Below are 14,168 nucleotides of genomic sequence, written 5' to 3' on the forward strand. Positions count from 1 at the left end.
TATGAAATTATAATTTGACTCAAATTCTCTCCTCTTAAAGTCCTAAATTTCGTGGAGAAACTTTCTCTCTAAGTTTCTCTCAAAGGTTTCCAACCTTTTGCTTGTTCAACAAGCTTCATCACTCTTTCATGGAGTAACCGAACCTCCTTGGTGATTCTTCCCCATTGAAGCTTCTTAAAAGGAGTTCCTCATCCAAATTCGTGGTCAACCTCAAGAGTTTAAAGGTCTTGGAATGGAGCACTTGAATATTCATCAATCTTCTCTAAGTAGTTCCATTAGTTTTCCTCTAAGAGCCCTCGAAGTGCCCCCATTTCTCCTACTACTGCTCCATCTTCTCGAGATGTTATCGAAATTCGTGAATCAGCGTCTCCTCCTGAACGTGTTGAGGTATGTTCTGTTGAATCTCGATTTCTCACTTTTCTGGCCGCTCTCGAACTTGTGCATTATTACACTGCTTTTTCACAATAGGTGGTTTCTTCCAATGTTCTTACGGCCACCATTCCTCTCACCCTGCCAACTACGGAACCTTCCCCTCCTGGTCCTGTGCAAGGTGGTGCACCTTCCTTTAATTTCGACACAGGGGTGTCCTCTAGATAAGGTAGGTAACTACTTCTTGGACATCACGGTATTCCCCCAAAGAATATTTTGTCTCACTGAAATATCCTTTTTCGTGCAGGTCTAGAGGTAACTTCTGAGGATAAACAAATTCCTCTTTCCGGTCAACTTGCGAGTTCGACTGATGTTGTCCCTTCCGACACTCTACTTGCTTCTATTCCTCCGGATGACATAGACCTCATAAGCTTCTTTGATGACGAAGCTGCTCAAAATGACATTTTTGAGGTCTTGGAGAATTGGACTAGCGGGACTTCGGCTTCAGGGAAAACCCAGGAAACCGTTGCGAGCTTTCAACCGCTATTATCCTCCTTTCGTTCGAAGGCCTATGTGGATCATCTTGACCAGGCTCTCATTGACCCTCAATTCAAACTAGAGATTGAGCGGATGGTTGATGATCTAAATGCATATCCCGATCTTCCCCCGGAAGTAACCACAGAGCTGAACGAATATGTGCATACCTTTGCTGCAGCCTCCGAATTGCACACGAAGTGGTCTACTTCGAATCAGGAGATGGTTCAGATCGAGGCTGATGCGGAAGAGGATCGAACTAAACTGAAGAAGCTCAAGACTGAACTTCTTTCGATTAAGGACTCCATCTCTCAGATAGTTCCCGAACTGATGAAGCTCAAGCAATCTGAGGAAGATACGGAGCGTACCCTTGCTGCTCTACAACGAGAACTTGACTCGATCAAGTCCAAACATGCTGCTTTAAAGCTCTAGAGCCAAGAGATCACGTTGAAGCAAAAAGGTTTGCGGGATGAAGGAAAAGGCATATCTCTCAGACTTTCAAAGTCTTTGGATCAAAAGAGAAGATTGGAGGTCTTGTGTGCTTCGCGGAAGCAAAGTCTCGACCAAGCCTACCAGGCTTATGAAGCACTTAAATCCAAATTCTGCAAATGATCGAGAACCTGATGCCTATTTATAATTTAATGTTTATCCGCTTGTACCTTTATTGCTTATCTCTTTGAACACTCTTCTCAGTACATGTTACTTTCATGAAATTTCTTCAAGTATTTTCCGTTGATCACTTTACTTGCATTTCTCGAATTTAACTCTTTGATCAAGTATGCATTGTTCGAGTAGATTCTTTTGATAATGAATGGTCATTCCCAATTATAGGTCCATTTACCCCGATCTCGAGATTTTTGGTCCATTGGGAGGATAACTTTTAGGACTAAGTCTCCACTCGAAAATTGTTTGCTCTTAACCTTTTTGTTATAAACTCGAGCTATCTTTTCTTTCTGATGAATGACATTTTGCATGGCTGTCATTCTTTCGTCATCCAGTCGAATTAGTTCATCATACATTAAATTCCAATAATCCTCGACTGGTAACTCATTTTGCCTTTGCACGTGAATGGATTGCAAATTGATATCAATAGACAAAATTGCTTCGTGACCATACACCAACTTGTATGGCGTAGTTTGAGTGGCATTCCTGGGTGAATTTCTGTAAGCCCACAATATTTGCAGCAATTTTTCATGCCAATTTCGAGGTTTTCCCGAAATATGTTTTTTGATCAAAGCTATGATCACTTTGTTAGCAGCCTCGACTTGGCCGTTAGCTTGTGCATAGTAGGGTGTCGAAGTAATCATTCTGATTTCTCTCAACTAGGCATACTGGACCACTTTTCGACCTGTGAACACCGTTCCTTGATCTGTAGTTATTGTCTGGGGTATTCCGAATCGAAATATAATATGGTCTTCAATAAAATTTATCACCTCTTTCTGGTCAACCTCTTTTACAGGAATTGCTTCCACCCATTTCGTAAAATAATCGATGGCCACAATTATGTACTTATGGTTTTTTGCTGACGGAGGATGAATCTGGACAATTACGTCAATTGCCCAACCTCGAAAAGGCCACGGTTTAACAATCGCATGCAACTCGGTTGCTGGTACTCTATGTATTGGGCCATGTTTCTGGCACTCTTCGCAACCTTTTGCAAATTCGATACAATCTTTGAACATGCTTGGCCAAAAATATCCTTTTCTGGAAAAAGTCCATTTCATCATTCAATATCACATAATTGAGAGCTCGATATTTAACTTTTCTTTCAGCTTGCGAATTTGGACTTTGCAGATATTCGATTAGCTCTTTCCTCCAGTCCTGAATGGTTGAGGTGTCAATGGTGAGGCATTCGTGCTCGTCACTCAACTCATTCCTTATACAAACAAGAGATTCGAGACATTCCTTGCTTATCTTGTACCCGGATGCAATCTGAGCTAGTTCATTCGCAATTTCATTCTCGTTACGAGAAATATGTTCTAATTGGACCTCATCGAATAAATTTAACAAAGCTGTAGCTCGAGAATTGCATTCGAGTAACTTTTCATTCATGCATTTATATTCTCGAGTTAACTGTTTAATCACGAGTTGCGAGTCACCTCGAATGATTATGTTCCTTTCCCCCAAGTCCTTAAGCAATTTTAGCCCAGTAATCAATGCTTCGTATTCAGTTTCATTATTCGAGCATTCGGATTTCGTTCTCAATAAGAATTTGGTGGGAATCCCACCCGGTGAAATAATCAGTAATCCGATTCTTGCTCCTAACTCGTGTTTCGATCCATCGAAAAATAATTCCCATGATTTCGTGGTTAAATAATTAACCTGTTCATTTAAATTTGAGTGATCCACGAGAAAATCAGCGATTACTTGTCCTTTTGTGGCTTTGAGGGTAACAAACGTTAACGAATACTTGGTCAATGCAAGAGCCCATTTCCCAACTCGAGAGTGCAGGATAGGTTTAGATAACATATATTTAATCACATTATTTCGACAGAACACGAATACATCATAAGGTTTAATATAATGCTTCAGCTTTGTACAAGCATAATACAAACTCAGACATAACTTCTCCAAAGGAGTGTATCTGATTTCTGCCTCGACTAACATCCTACTGATGTAATAAATGGCTCTCTCGATGCCATTTTCGTCATCTTGCGACAGCATGCCCGCAATAGTCGAATCATTGGCTGAGACATACAATTTTAGCTTTCCTCCTTCAGAGGGTGGCACCATCGCTGGAGGGTTAATCAAATAATTCTTGATCTCCTCGAATGCCTTTTGATGATTTTCGTCCCATCGAAATTCTTCCTCCTTTTTCAATCGTAACAAAGGGGAAAACACCTTAGTCTTTCCTAATAAATTCGAAATAAATCTTCGAAGGAAATTTATCTTACCTAACAAAGACTGCAACTCCTTCTTATTCGAAGGAGGCTTAGTTTCCATGATGGCTCGAGTCTTGTTCTTATCTATTTCAATGCCTTTCTGGTGTATGACGAACCCTAGGAAATCCCCGCTGAAACACCGAAAGCACATTTCAATGGATTCATTTTCAGCCCATGTTTCCTCATTCTTTCAAAAGACAATTTCAGGTGTTGTATGTGATCTACATTTCGTTTCGATCCGATCACTATGTCATCAATATAAACCTGCATGAATTTTTCGATCAAGTCATGCAAAATTAAGTTCATTGCTCTTTGATATGTTGCACTAGCATTTTTCAAGCCAAAAGGCATTACTACCCATTCGTAAGTTCCCAAGGCACCTGGGCACCTAAAGGTAGTTTTCGACACATCATTTTTAGCAATATAAATCTGGTTGTACCCAGAATATCCATCTAATAAACTTAAAATTTCATTACCTGCGATGGCATCAATCATTGTTTTCGCAATAGGCATGGGATATGCATCCTTAGGCGTGACTGCATTTAAATCTCGAAAATCAATACATACCCTCATTTTTCCATTCTTTTTTATAACAGGCACAATGTTTGATACCCAATCAGTGTACCTCGAAGTACGAATGAATTTGGCCTTCAGTAGCCTCTCGATTTCTTCTTTGATTTTTTCGATCACCTGCGGAGCAAACCTTCGTGGGTTTTGTTTCACTGGTTTCTTCCCCAAAATCATAGGCAACCTATGTTCTACCAAATTTCGATCCAAACCAGGCATTTCTTCATAGTCCCAAGTGAAGAAATCTTTATATTCGTGCAGGACCTACACAATTTGCTCTTTAACACTCTTCTCCGCTAGTTTGCTAACATAGGTGATTCTCCTCTTTTCGATTGTACCCAGATTGACTTCCTCGAGAGGATCCTGAGATTCCACTTCAAGCCCATCATTTTCCATTTTCTCGAATCCTAGAGGAGCATCATCAAAGACACAATCAAGTCTTTCTTCGATTCCTTCTGAATCCCTTTTCTGCTCATCCTCGAGTCTTACTCTGGGCGACTCTTTCGCAGTTGTTTCGATTACCTCTTTTTGGTTTTTTGCTTTTTTGTCGGCCCGCAGAGCCGTTATAGTTTCGATATTCATCGAATGCGTTCCCCCTTGGGCTCTTTCGACTTCACTACCTTCCTCGGCCTCATTGGCTGTTCTCTCGGCCATGTAGGCCAAAATTTGAGCTAAGAAGCTCGAACAAGGATCTTGTGTCATCATTCTCGCACTTGAGCCGATTCAATTTCCGCTCTGTGGATAACAAATCCTCTTCGAACATCCCAACAGAAAGTCTTCTTAACACCCTCTTCAGCCTCTAAGACATCTGGGTTTGTGGCATCGAAAGGCTTAGTTCTCGCGAACGCAGTAATTTGTTGATCCGCGAAATACATTCCCGTCTCATACTCTTTCTGATCTGCATCCAACACTTCCAATTGTTCGTCATCATTCCAGAAAAATATTTTTTGGTGCACTGTTGGAGGTACTGCTCCCATTCCCTGGATCCATTCTCTTCCTAATAGCACATTAAAGTTAGCTTTTGAGGGAGTGACAATAAACATGGTGGTCCTTCTCACACTACCAATTTGCACATTTAACAATATCATCCCTTCTGGTTGAGAAGATTTCCCAGCGTAATAAAAAATAAGGATATTGTGAGGTTTCAGACCTGCCAAAGTCTTCCCAAAACGATTTAGCAATGTCTGTGGGAGTATGTTTATAGCAGCACCTCCATCCACTAGGACTTTGTTGACTTCAATTCCTTCGATCATAAGGGTCAACAATAAAGGTTTCAGATGGTCCTTCATTTCTGGGGTAGGTGAATCGAACACTACTGAATTGAACTTTGGAATGACTCGAGATATTTGATTCACCCATACTATTTTTGACTCATAGTTGGGGTCACCAAAAAAGTCTTCACGGTGTATGTCTTCCTGTTCATTCACAGATTCCATTGCTTCAGCATATTCGGAAGGTAAGATTGATACCACTCCGCAAATATCTTCGAGAGAGTCCTCGAAACCACTTTCAAAACAATCCGTGATCAAATATTCCTAATCCTCTGCGAATTTCTTAGATACCCCACTTTCGTAAGGTATAGGAATCGAAAATTGATTACCTTTGTGTCCCTCGAAAGTTGCCTTTCTCATTCTCTGTTGCCTTCTCCATTGAGTCTTGGTAAGGCTATTAAAAGGATATTTAATTCCTCTTTCAGAACCTCCTTGCATGTTTGACCCAAATCGGGGTCCTCCAGAAAATGGGTTTTTCGAGTAGTTCACAATTTGTTTTCCTCGACCCATTCCAACATTGGGCCTTTGTGGAGAAGTCCACTTTCCAATGGGAACATGCGCATTTGGCAGGTATGTATTACCAACTCGGGAGGAGTTGTACATCTCCATCTTTCCGATGGGAGCCATAGGAGCATTGCCTTGTGGCATATGAACTTGACGCATCACTATGCCAGTGTTCACTTTCGACTTTCCTCGAGCCTTCTCAGCTTTATAATTTTTCATAATTTTAGATTCCTCGAAAGCCTTAGCCGCTGATCTATCGAACACAGTGCTACATCTCGGGCAAAGCATAACTTCCCGATCATCATCTTTCTTCTTTGAAAGGAAATCAAGCAAAGTGTCCCCCTCTTTCGGATAAATGGGTTCCTGTTCTTTCGCGAACTCCTCTAAGAGCTCCTCCAACTTTTCACCCGTAATAGGTTCGACAACTTCCTCTTCGTTCACAACCAGGTCAACCATATTAATTTCAAGCACATTGATCCCCATAGGGAGAGGTTCCACATATCCTGCTTGTGCAGCGAATGGATCAGTATCAACTTTCATTTCTTTCTCCTCGAAAGCCAAGCGACCATCAGTAATTGCCTTCTCGATCATGTCCCTGAAACATACACAATTGTTAGTCCAATGACCATACATGTTGTGATACTTACAAAATTTTTTCCCTTTTCTTTGTTCAAAAGGAGGAATTTTGTGATTTTCCGGAAGTATAATTTGCTTATCTTTCAGTAAAATATCAAATATTCTATCAGCTTTCGTTATATCGAAACTATATTTTCTATTCGATTCGGCCTTTATATTATTTTCCCCAGGTTTTAATAATTGGCATTGATAGGTTGGCCCGGGTTGCAATTTAGCTAAGTTCACTTCCATTTCTTCATTTAGACATTCGAAATGATCATCGTTAACATCCATATTGTCTAAATATGCCACTTTTTCTTTTCGAACGAACTTGTCAAATTTTCTCAACCTCTCTTTCTCTGCTCGAATTTGTTCAATTTGTCTTACTTTCTTGCTAGTTGAGCCATATCTCTCAATTGTTCGTTTACAAGTTTCTTTCGAATCGAAAAATCCAACCCGGTGGCTGCAATTTTTACCAACTCATGCTCTGGAATATTCGTGTAACATCGAGACTTTAATTGTCTAAATTTATTCAAATATTCGTCCAACGTCTCATGATGTTGCCTCTTTATATTCATCAAATCAACTATGCTCACCTTGGTTTCCTCTCGAAAAAAGTTTTCGTGGAAACTCCTTTCTAGTTGTGCCCAAGTAATAATCGAATTAGGTGGCAAAGTCATAAACCACGTAAAAGCATGTTTGGTTAGTGAACTTGGAAAATATTTCATTTTCAAATATTCATTACCCACTAGGTCTCCACACTCGACTAGATATCTCGCTATGTGTTCTACGGTGGATTCACCTAACTCTCCTGAAAATTTCGAGAATTTTGGGACTTTCATCCCCCTGGGTAGCTCAGATTGGGTAATATAGTCAAGAAATGCAGATACAAAGTATGGGTGCTCATTTCGCCCCGTTTCAAATTCATGCCTATTCAGTACCCTCTCAACTATATGATCCAAATTTTCCTCGACATTTCTCAGAGGTCCCCCTTGATTGAGATTGATACGATTTCTAATCTCTCGAATATTCGTCTAATTGACGGTTGAATTTTCGAGGCCGTTCATATTTACACTCGTATCTCTCGAGAGCCGATTATCATTAATTTTATCTCCTATTTTTCCCATCAGCTCGTATAGGGGTGTGAGTATGTTGTGCATTTGTGTAGACAAAAAATTCACCATATCGTGATTACTATGATCCATTTGTTGTTGAAGGGCTATCATGGCTTCATTGCTTATACCCGTGGGTATATAATTACTTTGTCGAACCAACGACCCTTCTTGGCTTGTGCCAACATGTTGGTGAGGATCGTGCATGATAAAGCCCATCCCATTTGGGGCTGCATTATACCCATATGATGATATTTGCATTTGAGGATTGTGCCCAGAATATGGTATTGGCATTTCTACGCTCATGGGCTGGGTACTTCTCCAATTCGGAGGCATCCCCCATGGGTATTCGCGGGTAGCGTTCACCATTTCTTGTGACGCATTCAGAAATCCCGCGGAGTTCGGAATATTTATAGGAGGTGGAGACATTGCCCCCCTGGTCTCATTTGGCACATTTTCTTGATTTGTATTCCGATTTTCTCCATTACCTTGTTCTTCATTAAGCGCATCTCTTCTGCTGGATGTAGACATAGTTCTCCCACTTCTAAGTCTCATAAAAATTAAACACACACAAAACTAGTTCAATTAGTTCGATTAATCTCACCAAACGAGTTCCACCGGGCGTGCCAATTTGTTTGTGGAGGATTTCGTTCGTAGGTTCTTTTTGTTCGAACTAGCACGAGTTCACGTTTCAATTTATGCGTGTTCGTGACATGACAGAATCGAAGACTTTTCGTGAAAGAATAAATTCGTACAAGCAACGAATAGAGTTAAGTTAGGGTGTTGTTATAGAACGTCAGAAGATCTATGCTCATTCGAGCTCTTGAATTTGTTAATGTTATCCTTTCCCTTTTATGAATCAACATTTATTTTATTTCTTTTTTTTACTATGAATTTTATTTTTTAAATTTTTATATTGTGAAATTAGGATTTTTATATTTTAAAAAAGAAAATTAACATAAGACATTGTAGTATCTTAGAATTTAATACTAAAAATATTTCTTCACGAGTGAATAATTGAAAAAAAATTATTTTGTATCTGTAACAAATTTCAGATATTTTTTTTCTTATAGTTGATGTTTGTAAATTTCTACTTCAATACCAATATAAAATGAAAGGACATATTTAGTTATAAGAGAGTATAGTAACTGTCCCACTATTTTTTTAATCATTTATAAATTTATAAATAAAATATCTTAAATCACAAATTATAAAAAAAAATTGAAATGTTGTTTAGGATAATTTTTAGCATGTGCAGTACTACATAACTTTCTTTGTAAAGAATGTCATTCTAATGAATTTTCAACTGGAGTGGTGGACGAACCTTTGTCTTCAACATTATTAGTTAATGAAAATAATAATTTTGAGCCTATTATTAAAATCTAGAAGCAAAAGTGAAAAGATATTAATTCTTGAAGGACTAATATAGTTATGGATATATGGGTGAATGTTATTTAGAAGGACATGATATTACGAAGAATTATAATTATTATTTATCCATACATTGTTATTTTTTTATTTTTGTCTTTGGCTCTTTTTAAATTTGAATGTATGAAGAAAAAAAAATTGAACTCTTATCATATGTCAAAAATCTACTAAATGTTGCAAAGTTTACAAAATCTCATAGAATCCATTAAAATCCTAAATTAAAAGTCTTGCCGAATCCAATAAAATCCTGATTGAAATCTTGCAAAATCTTACAAAATCTTAAAAATCATAAAAATCTTGCAAAATCTTTTAAAATCAATGAGACTTTTTTCAACTAAAAAAGTCTTTTAAAATATCAATCCAATACGGCTCCCTTAATATCTTGCTTTTAATATAGATATTTATGAAATGGATGCTGAAAATAATAATTATCCATAATCATAAATTTTAATTAAAATATAAGTTTTATGATATAAATTTATGATGAAATTTTAAGATATAAAAAATTTGATTAAATGTGACATTTTCTTAATCTTATAATTTCTTGAGATACAGATTGTGACAACCTAATAATTAATCTTAAGATTTTTAAAATAAAGTATTTTATAAACTATAATTTTTAACTAAAATCAATTTTTATCAATAGAGTGAATTATTTAAAACCAATTTTTTTTTATATAGAAAAGGAATTATTTGAATGTGACATTCTCTTAATCCTAGACTTTAAGGATACAAGTTGTGATATTTTGTTATCATAAAACTCTTCTATAAATTAATTAAAATGTATAATTCATATCATAAATATTATTAAAAAAAAACTACTGCAAAATTTTGATAAAATACTTAAAAGCATTGTAACAAAAATTTTAGAAAAAATAAATTTTTATACAACAATAACTACAATAATTATTATTAAAATCAAAATTAAAATATTCTAATTAATTGACTTTGGTGTACACCTTTGTCAATTTTATATTTCAGGGCATATGAATTGTAACAATTCATAAATCCTAAATTTAATAAAAATCCAATCTAATTAAAAATATCAATACATATTTTCATCAAGAACTACGTAGACTATGATTCTCCATTACATCGAGAGATATGTAGGTGCATAGGACAAATCTTTTCGAGCCCCTCAAAATAATAATAATATATTACTCATAGTTAAAATAAATCAAATGTAAAATAATTAAATCATTAAATTATCATTTTATATATAGTGTAATTAATTGGAGTAATATATATATATATATATATATATATATATCTTTTAACTAGTGATTTATTATACGATAAGGTGAATATTTTAAAAATTAGTAATAATTTTCTTAATTAATTAAAAGGCAGTCATCTAAGGACATATGTTGTAGAGTGTTAAAACATATCTTATACGTAACTGACTCTTGAATTTAAAATTTGTTTTCATAGACCACTTTCTATTATAGGATTTTTCCAATATTTTTCCTAAATTGGTGGTAGTTGAACATTTTTATTTTTACCTATTATTGTTGTCTTATGGTAACCTAATTTGCTACAATGCTTATCACTAATAAATTTTATTCTCTAATACCTCCCCTCAAATTAGTGCATGAAAATTTTGAATGCCCAACTTGTTAAGGAGATACTCAAATTGTTGTCGTCCTAAGGTCTTGGTCAATATGTCAGCCAACTAGTCTATAGTACAAACATAAGAGGTGACAATGTTACCACATTGAACCTCATCCTTCAAAGAGTGGCAATCAACCTTCATATGCTTTGTCCTTTCGGGAAAAACTGGATTCGTTACTATGTGAAGGGTTGATTGGCTGTCATAGTGTAGTTGCATGGCCATTGTATGAGATACACCTAAGGAAGTAAACCCTTTTATCCATTTCAATTCACAAAATAGTCGTTGCCATGGAACAATACTTTGCTCTAGTGGAGGATCGGGACATTGTGTTTTGTTTTTTTGTCTTTCGGGAAATAGGAGATGAATTTAAGAACACCATATATCCTATGAGAGAATGTTATGTTAGGGTGCAACCAGCCCAATCTGAATCATAGTATGTTGTTAATTGTAAACTAGTATTAACTCGTAAGATAATGGCTTGTCTTGATTTTTCCTTGAGATAATGCACAACTTATAAAGTTGTTTCCCAATGATCTTCTTGAGGATTTTGCATAAAGTGAGTACATGAACACAATAACTAAGCTTAGGCCTTGTTATGATAAGATAGATGAGTCTCCCAAGTAGTTGTTGGTATTGCTCGATATTTTTCATGCTTGCTCTCTTTGCCATTGTCAACTAATGATTTTGTTCCATGGGAAACATTATTGGTTTTGCTCCTAATAATCCAACTTTAGATATAATGTCTAGTGCATACTTTCATTGAAAAAGAAAATTTCCTTTAGTCCCACAAGCAACCTTATTCCCTAAGAAGTATTTAAGTGCCCTTAGATCTTTCATGTAAGAACATGTACTAAAATATTTTTTGAACTGTGTCATAGCTTGCACATCATTGCTTGCTATGACTAAGTCATCAACATATATCAAAAGATTCAATTGCACACCATTAACTAAGTATGTGAACAAAGAATAGTCAAAATAATACTGTATAAACCCATACTTCTTCAATGTTGTTGCAAGTTTGGAAAACAAACATTGAGAGGCTTGTCGAAACCTATAAAGTGATTTATCTAACTTGCAAACTTTAGACTTATACGCAGCTAAAAATCTTGGTGAGAGATGCATATATGCCTCTTCATTCAAGTTACCGTGCAAGAATGAATTATGAACATCCATTTGATTTAACGTCCAAATTTTCATTGCTACCACTGCTAAAAGTGTGTGCACTGTTGTCATCTTAGCAACTAGAGCAAACATTTCATTATAATCCAAGCCTTCCACCTGTCAATTTCCAAGGACCACCAATCGGGCCTTATATCGTTCCACTATTCCATCATAATTATATTTAATCTTATATATCCATTTGCATCCTACTTCCTTCTTGTTAGGTGGCAAAGTTTCCAAAGATCACATGACATTGCTTTCAAGTGCTTCTATCTTCTTCTTCATTGCTTTTCTCTATGTTGTATCTTTCACTACTAAAGTGAAATTGGTGGGTTTATCTACAGTTGTTACAATGGCCAAAAATGCACAATACCTAAGGGAAAACTTATCACAAATTAATTTGTTATAGAATAAGACGTCGTACTTGAGGACCTTGATTTGGGATGTGTTTGAGTGTGTGAAGGGTCTTTTGAACATCGTGTTGTGTATGTCACAAATTCTATAAATAATATTGAAGGTTTAGGTTGGCGTTGTCCTCTACCAAGATGTTTTGCATGCTTAGTAGCATCCTTTACCTAGTTTGTTTCACTTGTGTTGTTTCCTACTTCCTTATTTACCATAGTGTCATTTTCACATGCTATTTCTCTACATGTATCAATTCTCCCTTTTTTTCTTTTATCCTTCCATTGGCACCAATTTTGTCTTATAAATTATCAAAGTATGGACATTCCACTCGCTGGAGTTCTTTATCATTCATTGTATCTTCACTAATGGAATAAGGAAAGACATTCATCACCTACCATGTTGGTTCTTTCTTCAAAGGATTAACCAAACTTGAATCCTTGTTGAGCCAACCTTGCTCTTGATACGATGAAAAAATATTAGGGATTTGTAGATGTTTTCCTTTTTCATCTATTTCACATGGAATCAATACCTATAAATACATCATTCTAGAAACTATATAAAAGGAAACAAGGCAATCATGCCTATTAACTATACATGGAAATAAGGTAAAAGGGAACAAAATACTCTATAATATTTGCTACTTATAACTATGTATTTAATACCATATTTATAGTGATACTCCTACAATTACGGGATGTCAATTAATACACTTTATTCTCTAATATATTCAAACTACTAGAGAGATGAATGTTGCACTTCTTGGAAACACATGTTTGGTCTTTGGTTAATGAGCCCAACAAGCTTTGAACTTTGTCATTGGATAACAAGTATCTCAAAAAAGAGTCTATTTTTCGTATTTGTGCTAATCTTGACAATTCCTATTCATGGTCCTCTATCATTAAAGTGGAGACAATTCTTCAATATAGTTTTCCATATAGAATGGGGCAAGGCCATCTCTCTATATGGTTTGATCAGTAAAACATATATAGGGCTCTTTATAAATTTGTTGACTATGTCCATGTCAATAATTTAAATTTACAGCTTCACCATGTTTATAATAATGGGTCATGGCATTTAAATTTATTATCAACATCATGTATGGACAAGGTCAAAGCTCATTAGTAGTAATTTTTGGGTTGAAGACATGTAAGATAGGATCATTTACGATTCTTCTTCTGATGGATAGTACACTACCAATTTTGCTTACCAATGGATTACACAAGCCCGATTTGTCCGTAGTACTTTGCTTGATGTTGGATCTTGGGTGTGGTCGACTCTTTTTCTAAATAATATTAAACATTTTCTATGGCTTGCTAGTCATAACTCTTTTCCAACTAACATTTTTTGTTGTTATAGGTATTTTTCTATTGAATCTTCTTTTAACAGGTATAGAGATCCCAAATTATCAATTTTGCATATATTGAGGGACTAATAAGGCCAAGATCATATGAAACATTATTCGCTCCTCATTCCATGTAGATGACCCTTAGATAACTACTACTACCTAGTTGAAAAGTAATTCTACTGGTATGAGAAGAATTCATTTTGTGGTGACAACATGGTTCATTTGGAGGTCTAGGAACACTAAAGTATTTCAGGATTAGTTTGGCAACATTGGTTTATTATCAACCAAATTCAACTCTTGGCTAGTGAAATTAACAAAACGATTTTGGTTTCATCTTCTTAGTATCAAGACTATGATAAGTTG

General features: G+C 36.0%; 1 protein-coding gene across 1 annotated transcript; it reads right to left on the reverse strand.

Annotated features, from left to right (window-relative positions):
- Window positions 1-2,517: 2,517 nt before the first annotated feature.
- LOC145952718 (uncharacterized) lies at window positions 2,518-3,846 on the reverse strand. The gene has a single exon (XM_083065669.1). It carries the CDS (start codon window positions 3,844-3,846, stop codon window positions 2,518-2,520), a length of 1,329 nt encoding a protein of 442 aa, XP_082921795.1.
- Between the last annotated feature and the right edge of the window lie 10,322 nt (window positions 3,847-14,168).

Source organism: Cajanus cajan, chromosome 1 (genome assembly GCF_000230855.2).
Source record: "Cajanus cajan strain Asha chromosome 1, NIPB_CcT2T_4, whole genome shotgun sequence".
Classification (NCBI taxonomy): domain Eukaryota; kingdom Viridiplantae; phylum Streptophyta; class Magnoliopsida; order Fabales; family Fabaceae; genus Cajanus; species Cajanus cajan.

What these genes read in the sequence shown, in the direction of transcription:
- LOC145952718 (XM_083065669.1), bottom strand. Translation starts at nt 3,846, where the DNA reads ATGGAAACTAAGCCTCCTTCGAATAAGAAGGAGTTGCAGTCTTTGTTA.